Here is an 18,128-nt window from a genome sequence, read left to right on the forward strand (position 1 = left end):
GGATTCAGCTGTCAGTGTTATTGCACAAAGCTAGAAAGCGAAAACCGAGCAAGTACCAATGGGTGAATAATGGCTCTTGATTACTCACGTTATCTATGCTTTCCAGAATGGAATACCTATCAGCAAGAACTGCTGCCTTTAATTCCACTCGTCTCAAAGTGTCGGTCTATAACCATGAGTGTGTTGATCCCCCCGTTCCAGTTCCCTAATCTGAAGAAGAGGAAAAATGGTTCATTTCACAAGTGGTTTTCAGGAGGAAGTAAATTCTCGAAGTGCGAAGAGTGATTGATGAACAGTGTTGAGTTTGTTTGTGGGAGAACTTGTTTGACCTGTCACCCTGGCTGTCTGAGTAGAATGCTTTGCAGAGAAAGAGACAAGAAACACACACGCGTACACACACGTGCACACGCGCACACGCACACACAGAAATGTCAGCCAAGCAAATCACATTTGGGAGCCATTGTTGAGACTGTGTAGCCACAGTAGATTCTATCGTGTGACTGTTCAGAGCTTGACGTACGTAGTGTGCATCTTAATCACTGGCAATTTTGCTTTTCTTTAAATGCTCATCGCACGTTTGTGCCTGTGCCTGTGCTTCTCAGACCCTCTGGAGGAGGTCAGAAAGTAATTCTTACAAAATTCATTTATTGTGGAGTCTCGGCAAAATTAAATATATGTCTGTTTATCCCTACATCAGTTGAGTGCTCATCTCCTAGGCTGAAGGATTTGGGTAGGTTTATACAGATGGGATTATGCTTGAATACAGTAATTTTTTTTTTTCTGCAAGGGGACACTTTAAGCAGTGTGGTTTAAAACAGCTAAAGCCTAAGCTAAAAATACCGTGCTATATTAATAGGAGCCCAACTGACTGTACTTAGGAATGTTCTGATGCCAAAGTAGTTCACCAGAATGCCACAGTGTGTTGTAAGAGAAATAATAGTCAGCGAGCCACGTAAGTCCTGTGTTTAACTGGAAATATATATATTAGTTAACATCATATATAAATATATATATATTTTTTTAACTCCAGAGCATCATTTTTTTTTTCAAGAGCATCTTTTAAAGACCTGTTTATTAATTTACTGGTTTGCTTATTAGTAGCATAAAATCAGAATTTGAATGATACATAGTATTTGCATTTGTAAGTTGTACTGTAGAAACCGTTAAGTGAACAGTGAAATTTCTATATATGTCATATGTATATACATGTGTGCATATATATGTACACAAACACACACATACACATGTCTGATCGTGTAACTTAATTTATCCAAAATGGACTTCAGTAAAAATGAATGTGAGATCATATAACTTAATTTATGCCATGATAATTAGTTCAAGTTAATATTGCATTGAGTGAAAATAGGCAAATTGACGCAATTAATATAGGCTGGCCACTAATCATTCTGGTATTTCTTTGTTATTCTCTGGAGTACTCAGTGAATTAAAGTAAATTTTACTAAGTGGAAAACATCACTCAAACCTTATTTATATACATTTAATTTATACTTAATTCTGAATCAATCTTCTCCCCCCCACCCCACCCCCCAGAAATCTCTATTGAACAGGATCACATTGTTTATTTGTTTCTTTATCATTTGGGCAATGATACCAACACAGCGGATGTACCTTGAACAACTAAAGTTCATCTCAGTAGACTGATTCCATCAACATCTCAGATACATGTAGAGTCCCGGACTCATAGTTTTGAGATCTACCAAAAAGATGGAAACCCAGTCTGAATGTACCTGCCCTTTCCTGCCAGGGCCCTGTTTGAATCTCATCCAATCTGGGTGATCTGAGGAAAGTTCTGCAGTAGAACTGATTACACCGATGTGGGCAGACTTTAGGGAAACTGTCAGGGGAAGGGCAGTTCCATTGGGGAGTTCCACTGGGGAGATGGAGTGAGAGAAAGGAGTCATTCCTGGAACCAAGAGAGGGCAGCTCTCTGGAGAGACCCTTCAGATGAGAGTAGTGACCAGCTGAGCGTTGCCAGCAAGGAGGGAGCCAGGGGAATAAATAGTTCAACCTCACTTCCTTCTTTCCAGTCTCTTGCCAGGGCCTCCCATTGCTTGAACCCAAATGCACGTCAAAGGGCAAGGGTGTCATTGTTGGAACACTTATGGGTCAGCCTCTCAGAGCACTGAACAGAGTGGACCCAAATGGAGATTGTATCAGGAGGGGCAAGCCCTTCTCTGGAGTAGCCTGTTAATTAAAGTAAATTTTACTAATTTGGAACCATCATTCAAATCTTGTTCATGTACATTTAACTTACACAGAATTCTGAATCGATCCCCACCCCCCCAAAAAAAACCCCCACTAAAATGTGCTAGTTTCATCCAGAAATATGCTAAAACTCTTAGGGGAGTACAGAGATTAATCCTTATAAATCCAGTTTTTTCACTGAATCACTTTGTATAGTTGTACAAAGGTTGATATAACAGACATGGGAGAAAAAAATACTCTACTGGAGACTTAATTGCCCTTTGAGACTTCTTTATGTTTCCAATAAATATCATTAATGTAAAATTTGATCCTATTAACTAAAAAACACATCCTCTTTATGAAGTATTTCTTTGTAATAGAGAATGGACCCCGGGCTGCAGTCCCCGTGAAGTTCTTCTCCCTTCTCTCACCCACATGTCCCTGAGTCACTTCGCCTCTCAGACTAAAAAGTCCCTTTACCTGAACGAATTATGGAAAGCGCCTTCATTTCTTCAGGGGCTTTGCAGGGAGCGAATGAGACAATACATAAAACAGCACGTCATATGCTGTAAAGTCTATGCAACTTCATAAGAGTTGGTTGACCAGTAATATTTACTTGCAAAGTACAAAGAAAAAGAAAAATCTTTTCTTCTTCAAACCACTGAAGGAAGGATTGCTGTCCTCAGTCTTTTTACTTAGATTTTCTTTTCCTTCAGTGAAAGACCAAGCTGTAAGTTAAAAACAAGTGAGGTGAAGACAGGGCCTCCTGCTGTTACATATTTTCCAAAGTCTCAATTGTAAAATATGATAAAAAGTTATTAATCAATCTTTGTTTGTCTTAGTAGGGTAGCTATTCTCTGTGGAGTTCGCTCAGACCGTGTAGGGAAAACCCTTCAGGATCTCCCCTGTGAAGCCGCACATGCAAATAATAGCCAACATTTGTGGAGTTTCCTTCTTGGCCAGCTAAAAATTCCCCCTGGCTTGGGAGAGCACGAAGTCTTTAGCAAGGATGTCAACAGTGATTTATTATAAGCTGAGTTAATTCTCTCTCAATCTAAAGGCCTTGCCTACGACATAATCACTTTCTTTCCCCCCCACAGAGGGAGCTGCTTATTCCATGATCCTCAAGGCGGCTTCATCCAGACACCAGCCATGGTAAGATTTCAACTGTTTTCTTTGGAAATTTTTGTTGCGGGAGATGTGGCGTGGAGTATAATTAGTCAAGTATGGTTCTCCCCCAAGAAAACTTCAACGTGAAAAAACCAGGATATGTGTGTGTGTGTGTGTGTGTTCTGTGAATATATTAATATAACTCTGTGTGTGTGTTTATGAAGCTTAGGCGAGCTTCTTGGCAACAGATCAGGGAGAAGTCTTAAACTCAGCCTTCTCTAACGTACTAGTTAGACTTTTACTGTGCTGGCTTTGTTGTGCTTCCGTTCTTTCCGGGCTCGGAAACTGAACAGAGGTGACGGAAATCTGGAGAAGTCCAGAGAGGAGCCCAGGTAACTTCAAAGCTGGAAAGTAAGACCTGAGAGCGGTACTTAGGTAGCAGGGAACGCGGAGAGAAGTCAGCTAACTGGAGATTGCGACAGCATCTTTAATCGCATGAACTTCTTAGATGCCGGTAGTCTGGTCATTTCCAGTTTGTCTAGAGACGTGAAATGAAAGCGGAGCGTTTAAGGCCATAGTTCTCATGGCTTGGTTGTTGGTATTGGGTAATGGATATCCCTAACTGGTGTTTTGAATTGTGATCCGTGTACTGTGAAAGCTGTGGACGACTTTAATCTGTAATAAGGCAAAAATAATGACTTCTCCCCGTCCCCATTCTGCATCACTTGAAACACAGTATAATACACCTGCTTTCACCCAGATCTCTATAGAGAGGGGAACTTATCTGATTCTTTATTTGAAGATATTGATGCTTAGAAATAAAAGACATTCTCCTCTACGTGTTTCAGTATCATCCATTCAATTACAGGGCACATTTCTTTTTCTTTCTGAAAACATTCTTAATTTATATGGACACGGGTTTTTCAGCATCACCTGACTACCTCATCATAGAAGGAAAAAACTGGCATCCCTGATATTGATAAAATCTTTATAACCATTTAAGGCAAGTTCAACAAACAAAAAGAAAACCACTGAAGGCTTAAGAAACATAGAAAGTTGAAGAAAGTCTATCACTGTCCTTAAGCCAGTAGTACATTTATATTGAGATATTTAAGCAGGGACGTCGTACGTATAATTATCAAACTGAGAGAACGTCTAAGGCAGGGTTTCTCAGCCTCGGCATTATTGAACTTGGGGGCCAGATCATTCTGTGTGGTGGGAGATGACTATACAGTGTTTAGCAGCAACCGTGGCCTCTCACCACTGGATGGCAATAGCCCGTCCCCCTCACTCCCCCCCCACACACACACACTCCACCCTCTCACCCCTGACACCAGACTATGACAATTACAGTTCTCTCTGGACATGGCCAGATGTCCCTCATGGGACCGTACTGCTCTCAGTTGGGAACAACTGACTGAAGGAGACAACACAAACCTCTCTGAGTGTGTGATGAAGATTAAATGGAAAATTTGGGTCTCGAGGTAATGACAATCTTCTTGCCTTGAAACCCTTACATCGGCAGTAGTATTTGGTAGGCACAATGAGGACCCGCAAAGAGTCTGGAAATGGAGGAAATAGGATTTTCCTTGAAGAGCTAAACACCAGTATGAGTGCACAGACATACGGTTATGCAGTTGTTGAATTTCCATCTTCCCAAGCAGAGAACTCATAGCAGTTCTCCATTAAACTGAGGCCTAATTTAGAACCTCAAAAGAAGTCCCTAAATTCAGAGCAGACTGACCTAAATTTACTTCTTGTCCATGTTCTTGCACTGGACGGCCATGGAAGAGTCCTGTGCACGGAAATCCACTGGGAGGCTATTTTAAGCCAGGGGTCCCCAACCCGCAGGCTGCGGACCAGTACTGGCCTGAGGCCTGTTAGGAACTGGGCCACACAGCGGGAGGTGAGCGGCGGGTGAGCCAGCGAAGCTTCATCTGCCGCTCCCCATCGCTCCCATTACTGCCTGAACCATCCCTCCTATTACCACCTGAACCATCCCCCATCCATGGAAATATTGTCTTCCACGAAACCGATCCCTGGTGCCAGAAATGTTGTGGACCACTGTTCTAAACTTCTTCCTCATGTGTGCCAATTTCAGGCTGGCCATAGGCTTTGCAAAGAAAAGTAACTTGTGTATAACATCCAAGCCTGCCATGAGCCTGCCTAATCAGCTCTTTCTGCATCTTTATTCTGCATCTTATTTCCCTTCAGTCTCAGTAAATGTCTGACTAGGGATTCTGTTTCATTAATAGACTGACACTTGCTCTTATCTGTGTTTTCATTATTTCTAAGTGATTCTCTGCCTTCAGTCCCCCTTATTCTGTAATCACAGATCCTAGTGTTGCCCCCTGTCCATTTATTTTCACAGCCTTATTGAACCTTATCAATCACTTTTAAACCTGCTTATACCATTTTAGAGTTTACCTTTTACCATGTTGCACCTCTTGCTAAAATTTCTCCGACTCCTCTGGACTTGGGTCTGAGAAGTCCAAATAGTCTCCCTAGCTCAAAAATATGTTATCAGCGCTAAAAATGTTAACCCTAGATTTCAAAAATGGAGACAGTCTTCACAGAATGGTATGATGCAGGGATTAAAGTGGAACATACGGCAAGGTGCCTTCTTTATTCATAAAGAAAGATCCAAAATGTATGCAGTCTTCCTCTCCGGTGTATTATATAGAGAAGCAAAGAGCAAAGCCCAGCAATTGTGTTCAGTGACAGATAAAAATGCATGTGTGCCCCTGACGTTGCTTCATGAGAAAGAATCACCAGTGAATCTGGGACAGTGCCAACCTGCTCCTCCGCTTTTATACCCAGAGACTTGCTACTCTTTTCTTGAAGTTGCCAGACTCTACTGCTCAAGCCAAAGTTGCTTTTGTTACAAATAATAGAAGATCCCTTGTTATAGCTTAGGCTAAAAGGGAAATGTGTTGGCAGGATGGAAGCGTCGGCACTGGAAGAGGCCTCAGGCATAGTAGATGTCCCTCCGGTGGGCACAGATGGTCTCTGTGCAGGACCTCTTTGTGTAGCTCCTACCCTCCACCCTTCCCCATCCAGCTTTCTGTCCCTGGAGATGATCTGTATGGGTGTCATCACATGGTTTTAATGCCCTCTGGGGTCTGATGGGAATCAGCCAATGGGGAGTCTTTGTAGGAGATTAGAGACGAGGAGGATGAGATTGGGGTGTTTGGCACCCTTCCGTAGGTGTGTCTCACTTGACTACATCTCTCTCAACCAAAGGCCACATCTTCCTGGAAAGGGCAGACCCATGTGAGAAGTTACTGGAATCCCTCATTTCCAGTTCAAGTAATGACTCTCTCTCCCCACCCTCTAAGCCTAGGAGTGTTATCAAGCCCTGTTAATTAAATCCTCTTCAAATTATCTATATTTGAGTGTGGCATCTGTTTCCTTCTTAGCTGATATAATCTCTTCTCTTCAGCTCTCTGTGGGTCTACTTTCTGTCTCTGTGGTCGCCTGTCTCTGTGTCTCTTCTTTTCTCTCCCCCTCACACGTGGCAGAGAGTGTCACCCTAATCCCTCTGTATCATCTCAGTTCGTATGCCAACAGAACTCAACTCCAAGAGCAGTAATTAGTGTTTGGTAGCATATTTCATTCTCTCTTCTAAACTTTAAGTATATTCCCTCATTTAATCCCAACAACAACCCATCGGTTCTGTTATCATGGAACTTTACAGATTAGGACATCCAGACATGGAAACTGAGTAACTTGACCTCTTAACTAGAGGTAGTATTGGAGTTCTAACCTAGGCAGATACGTTTCAGAATGTATATCCTTAAATACCATTGTTGATAGTTTGGTTGTTGGTCTGGACCATTTGGGGTTGAAAGTTCAATAATGATTCACTCACAGTGTGATGGTGGTGAGGGGACAAGACACCATGATTTGCTTTCTAGTGAGTCGGACCTTTGGGAGAAAACCCTCTGAATGTGGTACTAGGGAAGCAATAAAACTGGCTAAAACATTTATCAGAACCCACCAGCCTGATTTTGTTAACCGTATTTTTCATAGTCTCTTGAAAAAGTTCCCGAAGAGGTTTACAAAATATTGAAACTATGTAAATCTTCTTGCTACTTACAGGCCATTTTCCTTGCACACCCTAAGTCTTTTAGACTTCACTTAGGGCAGACTCAAAGAAGAACCTACCTTATTTAGAATAAAACAAAAAGAATAAAACATTATCTGCCTTCCCCTTAAAGTGGAGATTTGATGCATGTCTCCAAACTACATACCGCGTTTTCCCCAGTGGTTTCAGGGTCTGGGCATCTTTATCGGATTCTACATGAGAAGCATGTAGGCTAGTGGGCCAGCTGCTCTACCACTGACCACTGACTGATACTTTCAGTTACATGTGACTGAAAAATGAGGATGAAATTAAAATTGCAGCATTTCACCATCCTGTTGCCAACTTATACTTTTATACCCAGATATTTAAGTCATGCTATAAGATGTTATTTTTGACCCAAGTTTCTTAAATCTCATTCAGAGTATTTATTATAATACCATCATGAGAAGCAGAATGTGATAAATGGACTCTGGCTCCTCAAAGGGTATAATCTTAAGTGACATACAAAAGGGTATATCCTAAGATTTTCTTTAAGATGTGTATCTTTGTAGTTTTATATAGCTTTAATTGAATACATGGCTTTACTGTGATAGAAGAGGAAAAAAAAAACATACTCCATAAGGATGGCGTAATCTTACAGTTGTATCCAAGAGTTGCTTTAGGCAGCAGTGGAAACTAAAAATCACTCTCAGAAGGAAAAACTCAAAACAATGTCTTTCTTTAACAAAACACATATGCATCAGAAAACTTATCCATTTTTTTCTGATTACTGTTTTCGTATGTAACCAACACAATACCATCTTTACATTTTTCTCCTGGGGAGCCAGCACCATGAGTTTCAGAGAATATGTTTTATCATTGTGTTTTTTAGCACCTGGTCTGGTGCTTCAGACATAGTAGATGAACAATAATATTTGATGACTGAATAAATGAAGTGTAAATGCAAATACAATATTATTTCTCAAATGTGTATATCTTTAACGATTTTTGCCTTAGTGATGATAAATATACTATGAAAGTCATATCACAGAACGTGAAGCTATTTCACTAATTTCTACATGTTGCATAAAATCTGAAGTTCAGCAAAGATTGAGATGGTGTTGAGTTGGGGATTTGGGGCACTAGAAATATAAAACTCCTGTTTGAATCAGACCGGAAAGTCATGAATGATGCACGATTACACCATTATCAACAAGGTAAAGTTTCCCAAAGATGATGAAACTGTGCAGATTTACTCCTCCCCAGCTCCTAAGAGACGATGTTTATACCAATTTATAATGAGATGAAAATGACACTTACTACAAGAGTATTTATTATAGTGAGGATGATACTAAACTTTTAGCCACCAGCAATTAACTGAAGATAGAGGAAGCCATGAGGGAGGACTCCGGAAAAGGTGTTCTTGGTGATGGGCAGGAAAACTGATGGTAGGAAGGATTAACGTACCAAACAAAATGTAGCTCCTTTGTACTGCTGGGACCTTGGCTGGACTCGTGACCCACACCAAGTTCTTTAAGCAAAGAGGGCCACATGGTAGTTGAGTGAAATCTGATGTTTTGCTTAGTTGTCTCAGACGTGTTTACTTTAGTAGAGGGTTATGGAAAGGTTGAATCAATAAACACTTTCTTTTCAGTCAGCAGACTTGCCATGGACATCAATAGTCATGCTTAAAATGAAACTGGTCTTTCTCTATGAATGGAAGCATTTCTTGTTTCCTTGGAGAAAATGAGATCCTGTAGATGCTAAGTACTAATAATTAGGGGCCCAACCAGAGACTTTGCTACTTTTCATTTTATTCTGGACAAGGTTTTGAGTAACTGGTAAATGAAAATTCAGATAGTAAATTTGTTTTTTAATCTTTATAATCATTTTGAGTAAGAAATGATAACTAAACTGTGTAATGATTTTATGATTTCCATCCTGTAATCTATTCAGATTAAAATAAATCATGATGGTCTTTGTAATCTCATAACCCTAGGTCACAAATGGCTTTTAGGCCTTCCATCCTAGTTTAGCTGTAATATTTCCATATAGGAACCCTTTATTACAAAGAAAGCAAGTTTAATTCTCCGACATAGTACTGTCTTGCCATATGTCTCTAGTAAAAAAATAACACAGAAACAAACAAATAAATGAACTAGGAATTAAGAGCTTGAAAATAGCCATGGAAAGTCAAAAACACATGATGAAAAGAATTGATTTTTTTTTTCTGAAAATGCAACTATCATAAAAGGAAGAAAAACAGCTAAATGAAGCATCCTTTCAAACCCTTTACTCTTCTATTTCTCAGACTTACCAGATCTATTATGCTGGGTGAATAAAAAACTCATGTGTGCAACCTTAATTCCGGAAGTCATGTATAAACACAAGACAAGCTTAGAAGACTCTTGTCTTCCGTTGGCTTAGATGTCTGCTGTAATGTACACACATAACAAAGCCACTAAATAGGGAAGTTGAAAACAATATGATTTTATGGTGTTTGCAGTTTGTTTTTAAAGAACTTTATTTCTTCTTATACCTTTGACATCCAGTCACCGTTATCAGCCCTGAGAGTTTGGTTTTCTGCAGACAAAAGCTTTTAGACATTTTCTGGGACCTGGTCCAGCTTGCCTATAATAAGGTGTTTATTTTATTTCTTCTCTTGTTTGGCTTGTTGGGTACCCACAACACACAGGTGCACATCAAGTGCTATAGTTTTCCCCTTGTTCTTGAAATGGAAGAAAGCGATGAAGAAGTACTTAGTGAATTCAGGGAAGCCCAGAGGCAGGTGAGGAAGCTGAGCCAGGACACCAAGATTATCACTGCCGGTGAAAGCGCACTTAGTGGACTGATGTCTTCTGTGTTCTGGAGCCTAACCAGGAAAGGCAGCGAAGGTAGGAGAACCCTATCCAGACCAAGTAAGAATTTGTGGCAGCGGATTCAGGATATGCTGACCATCCAACACCTCTGTGCCAACAGTACAAAGAACATAAAGGAAATGGCCCAGCCACCCGGGCTGATGCCATCAGAAGTGAAAAATAAATGGTCCTGCTCTGACTGTTTGAAACAGTGTATTAAATACACTGAAAGTGGATAAGTTGAGAATATACGTACACATTATTCTCTGTAAACAAGTGGGGTTCTATGATGATTTTATAGTTATCTTTATATTCATTTTTTTGTTTTCATTTTCGTTTTTTTAGTAGTGGTGACAAGTTGTGATAAACAATCAAGGGTTTAGCCTGGACTTTATTTTCCTCCTTTGCACTCTCTTTTCTCCACGTCTTCTAATGAACAAAGGGTGCATTTCCTCGGAAAGGTAAATAAGCTGGCTGCCGGGCAATATAATAAAATAATCATGGATAGGCATGAAGATGAATGCACAAAGATGCTTATGACAGCTGCTTAGTGAAAAACTGGAAATATTCGAAAGTTGAATTGCAGGAGATAGGTCAGGCAAATTACGGTTCAGCTAAACAGGCCAGCGCTGCAGCTTTTTAAAACAAGAGGTAGAACGATACGTGTGGATATGAGGATACGCTTTCACAGTTTTTTTTAATTGGAGTATAGTTGCTTTACAATATTGTATTAGTTTCTACTGTACAACAAAGTGAATCAGGTATACATATACCTATATCTCCCTTGTTTGTGGATTTCCTCCCCATTTAGGTCACCACAGAGCATTGAGTAGAGTTCCCTGTGTTATACAGTAGGTTCTCATTAGTCATCTATTTTATCCACGTTCAACATTTTAATTTAATGTGGGTTTGTGTGATTTTGATAAAACACGAACCAAAATGTTTCTAGTCTTCCACCCCCTGGCTGGCAGGATTAGGAAAGACTGCAAACGTGGCTGCGTGTCCCCCTATCCAAACCCTCCTGTCAGATAGTGGAGTCTGTTTCTCCACCCCTGGACTCCAGCTTGGCCGAGTGACTTGCTTTGCCAATACACCATTGGCGTATGTGACGCAATTAGGGGCTCAGAAAGAGCTTGTGCATGGGGACTTGCCTGCTTGCTTCTCCTAGGAACCCTGCTACTGCCGCCGTTAGAACAAGGTTGGATAATGTGACACTTAGGCCCCGGTCACCTCTAGACAATCCCCAGAAATGGAGCCACCTAACCTACTGGCAGTAGAAGAATCTTCCTGATGAGTCCAGCCCAAATTGTTGACTCAGGGAAATATAAGCTAAATACATAGCTATTATTTTAGTCCATAAGTTTTGGGATAGTTTGTTATGCAGCAAGAGCTGATGGATGCCTTGTGTGTTTAGGCACGTGTGCAGGCTTGTTTCTGAAGGGATGTAAACGAAAATGTTCGTAGTGTTTTTGTTTTATCTTGAGATGTGAAATTATGGGTGATTTTTACTATTGTTTATCTGTACTTTCTATTACTTTTTCTAAAATAATCATGTTTATCTATGTGATTTAACACAAACAAATGAAGAAAAGGAAAAAAGCCTAAAACTGAAAAAAAAAACCAGTTGCTTTATGAAAAGGAGGAACTAACTGCTAGGTGTGATTGTTTGCTTTATCTGTTTTCCCAAGTTGATTTTTCTTGATAGTTCTATTAACCAAACAGATGTACATGCCATCATATGTTATTGTACAAAAGATAGGAACGCTGACCACACCAAATGCTGGGGAGGATACAGAGCAACGGGAACACTTATTCATTGCTGGTGGGAATGAAAAATGGTGCAGCTATGTTGGAAGACATTTTGGTGGTTTCTTATAAAACTAAACATAATCTTACTGTATGATCAAGCAATTGCGCTCCTTGGTATTTACCTAAAACGAATTGAAAACTTATGTCTACATAAAAAACCTGCACCAGGATGTGTATAGCAGCTTTAGTCATAATCCCCAAAACTTGGGAGCAATCAAGATGTCCCTCAGCAGGTGAATGGATAAATAAACTGCAGTCCTTCCAGATAATGGAATATTGCTCATTGCTGAAAAAAAATGAGCCATAAACAGACATGGAGGAGACGTAAATGCCTCTTACTAAGCGAACGTCCAAAAGGTCTAATGACCGTGTGATCCCGCTTATATGACACTCTGGAAAAGGCGAAGCTATGGAGACAGTAAAGAGACCAGTGGTTATTAAGGTCTGGGGGAAGAGGAGTGGTAAACAGGCAGAGTACAGTGGATTTTTAGGGCAGTGAAAGCACTCTGATGCCATAGTGATGGGTACCAGTCATTCAACTTTTGTCCAAAGACACAGAATATTCAAGACTAAGAGTGACTAGGTAAACTATGGACTTTGGGTGATGATAATGTGTCAGTGTAGGTTCATCCGTTGTGACCTGTGTCCCACTCTGGTGGGAGGTGATAGTGGAGGAGGCCATGCATATGAGGGGGTAGGAAGCATATGGGGATCTCTGCACCTTCCCTTTGATCTTGCAGTTTACCTCAAACAGCTCTAAAAGATAAAGTCTTAATAATTTTTAAAATGCCAAAAAAAAAAAAGCATGAGAAAGGTAGACACGGAGCACAGAGAGATGCCATTTGTTTCTCACTATGTCTAGGTCTCTGCCTTCTTCACATCAATGAGAAAATTGGAAAATTTAAATGCCTAACACAAATGACATTTTTAAAGGATCCATGCTCGTATTTCTAGGACTTCAGTTTTATCAATCATTTATGTAAACACAGAAGAAAAGTGAGAAGGTGTGAAAAGGAAAAACACTTGGATGCTCGATAGACTTGATACCAGAGTGATAACACAGGTGATTGGGAAAGATAATGGAACACCAGGCACTGAGGTGAATGATGAAGGACATTTTCAGAAGCCGGAGGGACACTTGCCAGATAGGAGCTGGGGAGACTTCATATACACTAGGCCTTGAAAATGGATGTAAAGCTTCTTACACTCATCACATTTTTTAAGCATGAGTGAGAATAAAGAAACCACAATTGAAACTCCAAGCAGTCTTCCAGTGAACCACAAATATCTTCTGAGAGAATAAGCGTTCACTTTTATACTTTGTGTAATCAGACTGTATTTTTAAAATTCCTGGAAGATTTACCATCTCATTCTTCTTACCAACTTTCTTTTTATCTCAAATGTCCAGTTGCTACTTCACAGGCTCAATTATCAATGATTAACGGCTCATTGAAGGAATGTTCCATTCATAACGTATTTTTGGACAGATTTCTGTACTTTTGTCTGAGCCCCATCTTTGTTTAATCTCAATGCATATAAAATATTTAGACTTTTTTTTCAGAATTTAGGAATGCACACTTACCAGATGCAGAAGACTGGGGCACTCAAAAAAAGGTTGAGTTTCACAGAGAATATCCAGTTATTACTGTGTGAATGGGAGAGCAGGGAGCGAAATCCAGCCAGTGGAGTTGGTTTTTCAACAACTTTACTTAAGTCTCAAAGTTTCCTTTTCTTTTTCCTCTTTTTCTGGTTATTGGGGCAGTATTTGGGGGTTGGGGAATAAGTACATTGTGCCAACTACTGCATGCTGTTCTGTTGGGAACATCTTGAAAAGTTCATTGCATGTATCTGTTATGTCACAGTGTTTGTTTTTTCAAACAATTTGACATTTTGAGCCGTCAGCAGCCTGGAAAGTTTGCCTTCCAGATGCAATTTCTCTGAGTGCCAATTTCCATGTGGTCCATTCCTGCCCCCTTCTCCAACTGTGGGCCAAATTCAAATACCTGGCCCACCACACTGGCTGTCTTCACAATGCAATTACCTATCAGGGTTTCTCCCGGAGGATGCCAAATCCCGTTTTCTGCAGACTCACCTAGCCAGGCTGGTGGTGTTCGAAAACTCCACTCAGAGTAAAACATCATTTTTTTCTCCTTGGTACCAGGTTTCTTGTAAGACCTTGTTTCTTATGCTGAAACATAACTTTAGTTCTTTGCTTGCTTTTTTTTTTTGAACATGGAAAACACTAACTTATTACAAGAAACTTCTCCCATCTCCCATACTGGAGATATTATGGTTCTAGCATCAGCTATTTCTTTGGTGGTGTTGCTTACTAATGATTTTCAAAGGCATCCTGTTTGTTAAATGGCAGACCAATTGGGGCAAGTTTATTTAGAACTAGAAAAGAGATAAGGTAAAATTTTTCTCAGATGTAAAATGAAGATAAAACGGTACCTGCAGATAATGTCTAAGAAAGGAAGTAGATTATTGGTCGCTTAGAGCTGAGGATGGGAACAGTGGCTCACTGTAAATGTATATGAAGGGTTTGACTGGGATGAGGAAATGTTCTAAAACAGGTTGTGGTGATGGTTGCCCAGCACAGTAAATTTGCTAAAGATTGTTGAATTGTACACTTGAAACGGGTAAATGTTGTGTGTATTATACCTCACTAAGATTGTTTGGTAAAGGGAAGGGTGGGATCTACATAATAAGATTCTTTTGATGATGAATTGGTTTTATCTATATAAAATATTTCTTGGATTTAATAAGTGCTCATTAATATTAACCAAAACTGTTATAATTAACTTCCATGAAAGTCAGCTCATTTCCAAACTTCCTTTCGCTCTTCAGCAATTATTCTCACACACACACACGCTCCCCTTAACCTCTGTATCTGATTCAGTTAGGTGGCACAATACCCATTAAGATATTTTTCCCTTAATCCCTTCAAGATTTTTTCAGCTGTTATTTATTTTATTTATTTATTTTTTTTGCGGTACGCGGGCCTCTCACTGTTGTGGCCTCTCCCATTGCGGAGCACAGACTCAGCGGCCATGGCTCATGGGCCCAGTTGCTCCACGGCATGGGGGATCTTCCATGACCGGGGCACGAACCCGCGTCCCCTGCATCGGCAGGTGGACTCTCAACCACTGCGCCACCAGGGAAGCCCTCAGCTGTTATTTTTATTACCTGCTTTCTTATCATACAGTATAGCTCTATAAGTCTATCATTGACATCAAGAGCCTTACATTTCTTCCTTTGGAGCAAATCTTATCTCTGAGAATTATGATTATTGTTGCTAGGCTCACTCTCTGTTTTATCAACATACTTCCAAATGACACCCATTCCTGTCAATTCCACAAATACAAAACTGAGTTTCTCTCCAGTGCCCCTGCCCCAATTTTATTAATATATTTCTTCTCCAGTCTTGAAACCTCAGAATTACCTTTGACCTCTTTCTTGGCTCCTAGCATAGGGAAAGTTCCACAAACCTCCTAAGTTTGCTCTTGAATGAGTCATATCCATGCCTCCCTCTCAATCTTCTGTAAGGATTATGGTGAGAAACAAAATGCACATTGAACTGATTGCCTGGCTCTATCACTTTGTTCCACCATATCCTAATTCCCTTGCCAGACTAATGCTCCCAAATGCCACATCTTCTCGTTCTTTCTCCTCTTAGAAGCCTTGATTCTTTAGTACCACACTCAATGCACATTGACAAAAATTTTTAAAATCTAAAAATTTAAATTCTGAAAGCCCTTGATGTGTATCCATGTCTATTGGCGGCGGGGGGGGGGGCGGGGGGCGCGGCAAATCTACGGTATCTCATCGCTTTCCAGCCATTCACGGTGCACTAGAGTGCAGTAAAGGAACTGAGAAGTGTTGGAGTGAAGAAACCTTCTTAATTCAGTTCACTGTGGAGTTTGTTAATGTGTTTTGAACACAGACTACTTTAATATGATCTGTAGAATCAGCCTGTGCAGGACTATTAAGCAGAAAAGTAGACTGAGGACACTATATAAATACAAGCCTCAGTAGGAGAGAAAAAAAGGTGGCGTTGTCTTCTCTAAATTCCAAAGTGGGAGAATTTGAGTCCAGCTCATTCTAACTTGTCGCTGTGCCTCATAAGCTTAAATCTTTCACCCTTGTTCAGCCTGGTGGTGTCTTTTCAGGAGTTTTCTTTTCCTTCTTATCTTTTGTGTCCTTGAACCAGTCCGGGCACCTCCTCTTAGGAGGCAGCTCTGGTGAAGGAACTCACCAGGATTCACTGCACATCCAGCAAGTATCTTTTAATTAAATTGTTGGCAGCCAAGCCTGTGCTGACTGTGCCCGGGTGTGGTAATACAGAGGTGGGAAATTTGATTACTCACCAGAGATCCACTCTTTTTTTCTGGGTTGGCCACAGATATTTGGATTTGCTTGGTGTCTGTTCTCTGCCCAGGGTATATTATGAGGTTAGCATCCATTGTGCGCATATATGTAGCCAAGGGCAGGCATGGGCCAGGTCTCGGGCGGAAGGAAATGGTGTCTAACGCTAAAAGCAAGCCATCATTCCTACCTATCTTTCTAGGAAAACAGTGTCACGCAAAAACATGTGAATCTATAATTGGCATCTTTACAGATGCTTGCCATCGGGACCTCAGTTTAATTAGTCATTGCAGGGTGGCCGTTCTCTTGCAAAAATCTTGCACTCCATTAACCTTGACTTTTCACACATTGACATTTCAAGCCCCTTCTTTGCTTTCATACGGTGGAGTGGACACATCTCCATTTAATAAGAGTCCCCCTCAGGGTTCATGAGCCAGACGCTCGTTATTTGGAAAGGCCACCAAGCCCAAGTCTATAAACTGTGGCAGCCAGGAAAGGTTGTAGGCAGCTAAAAATGGCAAGAGAGCAGGAGTTATGGGACTCACTCCACCCTTCCTTTAGAGACTTCCAAACAGCGTGGTGAGCAAGAGATGGGAAAGGTGGCTGAGGGAAATAACACGTAGCCAGGAACCCGGGCAAAACTTAAGAATGGGTTCATGCACTAAGGCAGGTTTATTCAGCTGTGGACAGCTACTCAAAGATGGATTATTTAGCAACTTCTGCAGCTAAACATTTTAGACAGCTCACCATTTATTTCTTTACCATTTAAGTGCAGTATTTTCAAACTTGGGCATCAAAAAATAAGGCTTCTTGTATTTCATGGTAGTCTGTGACATTCAATATTGTCTTTTCTTGCCACTTTTTCCTTTCTTACTACATTCAATTCCCTTTCGTTTCTGTTTATTTTCTAAGGGTAGGTTTCAAGAATGGGAGTGACCATGGTTGGTCAATAGAATATCTGTTTTACATAATTTTTAAAAATTTGAAGCTGTGCAGTGGAAATGGCCATAAGATGTGGTAAGAATGATGTCAAAGGAGTTACAGTAACAGAAACAGTCTTGCTTCTTGTACCCAAGGAGAATCCATCTTTTGTAGATTGTCAGGTTTCTCTCCATTCTTTTTTTTTTCTCCATTCTTTTTTAAAATAGAAAATTTTTTATCTTCCTTCTGAACTATATTTTTAACATTTTTTCTGTTTTATTATTATCATTGTCCTAATTATTAAAATACAGTAAGTTATCTCTTCCCATAGAGCATTTAATCATCTCTTTCGATTTTTCCATTAATTATTATATTCATTTAATAAACATTTTTTTAAACTTACTTTTTTTTAAAGCAGGTCATTTTATTTAGGTTTTTTTTATACATCTTTATTCGAGTATAAGTGCTTTGCAATGTTGTGTTAGTTTCTCCTGTACAACAAAGTGAATCAGCTATATGTATACATATATCCCCACAGCTCCTCCCTCTTGAGCCTCTCTCCCTCCCTCCCTATCCCACCCCTCTAGGTGGTCACAAAGCCCCAACCGAGCTTAATAAACATTTAATATGTGCCAAACTTCAGGTAATAACAAAGATCGGAAAGTTTAAGTTCTAAATCTTTGTTTATTGGATACTTAATATAGAATACAGTCAGAACAGAGAATTGACAGTTAGCAATGTTAGAAATTAAAGCCCCTAAAGAATGGAAGCAATGCCTTTTGTAGCAGGTCTCC

General features: G+C 40.2%; 1 protein-coding gene across 10 annotated transcripts in view; it reads left to right on the forward strand.

Moving 5' to 3' along the window:
* Positions 1-18,128, forward strand: part of LOC307177345 (uncharacterized protein) — a 1,102,996-nt gene that overhangs the window by 689,153 nt on the left and 395,715 nt on the right. For 9 of the 10 annotated variants that reach the window (XR_013825026.1, XR_013825027.1, XR_013825028.1 and 6 more), the window contains one exon: positions 3,306-3,360. Coding sequence is in view for 2 of the 10 variants with exons in the window: in XM_079904470.1 (XP_079760596.1) it covers positions 3,306-3,360 (55 nt within the window). In the remaining 8 variants the exon portion in view is untranslated. Of the gene's footprint in view, positions 1-3,305; positions 8,035-18,128 lie in introns of those variants that run through there. The other variant, XM_079904468.1, reaches the window with a different exon arrangement.

Source organism: Stenella coeruleoalba (genome assembly GCF_951394435.1).
Source record: "Stenella coeruleoalba genome assembly, chromosome: 19".
Classification (NCBI taxonomy): Eukaryota; Metazoa; Chordata; class Mammalia; order Artiodactyla; family Delphinidae; genus Stenella; species Stenella coeruleoalba.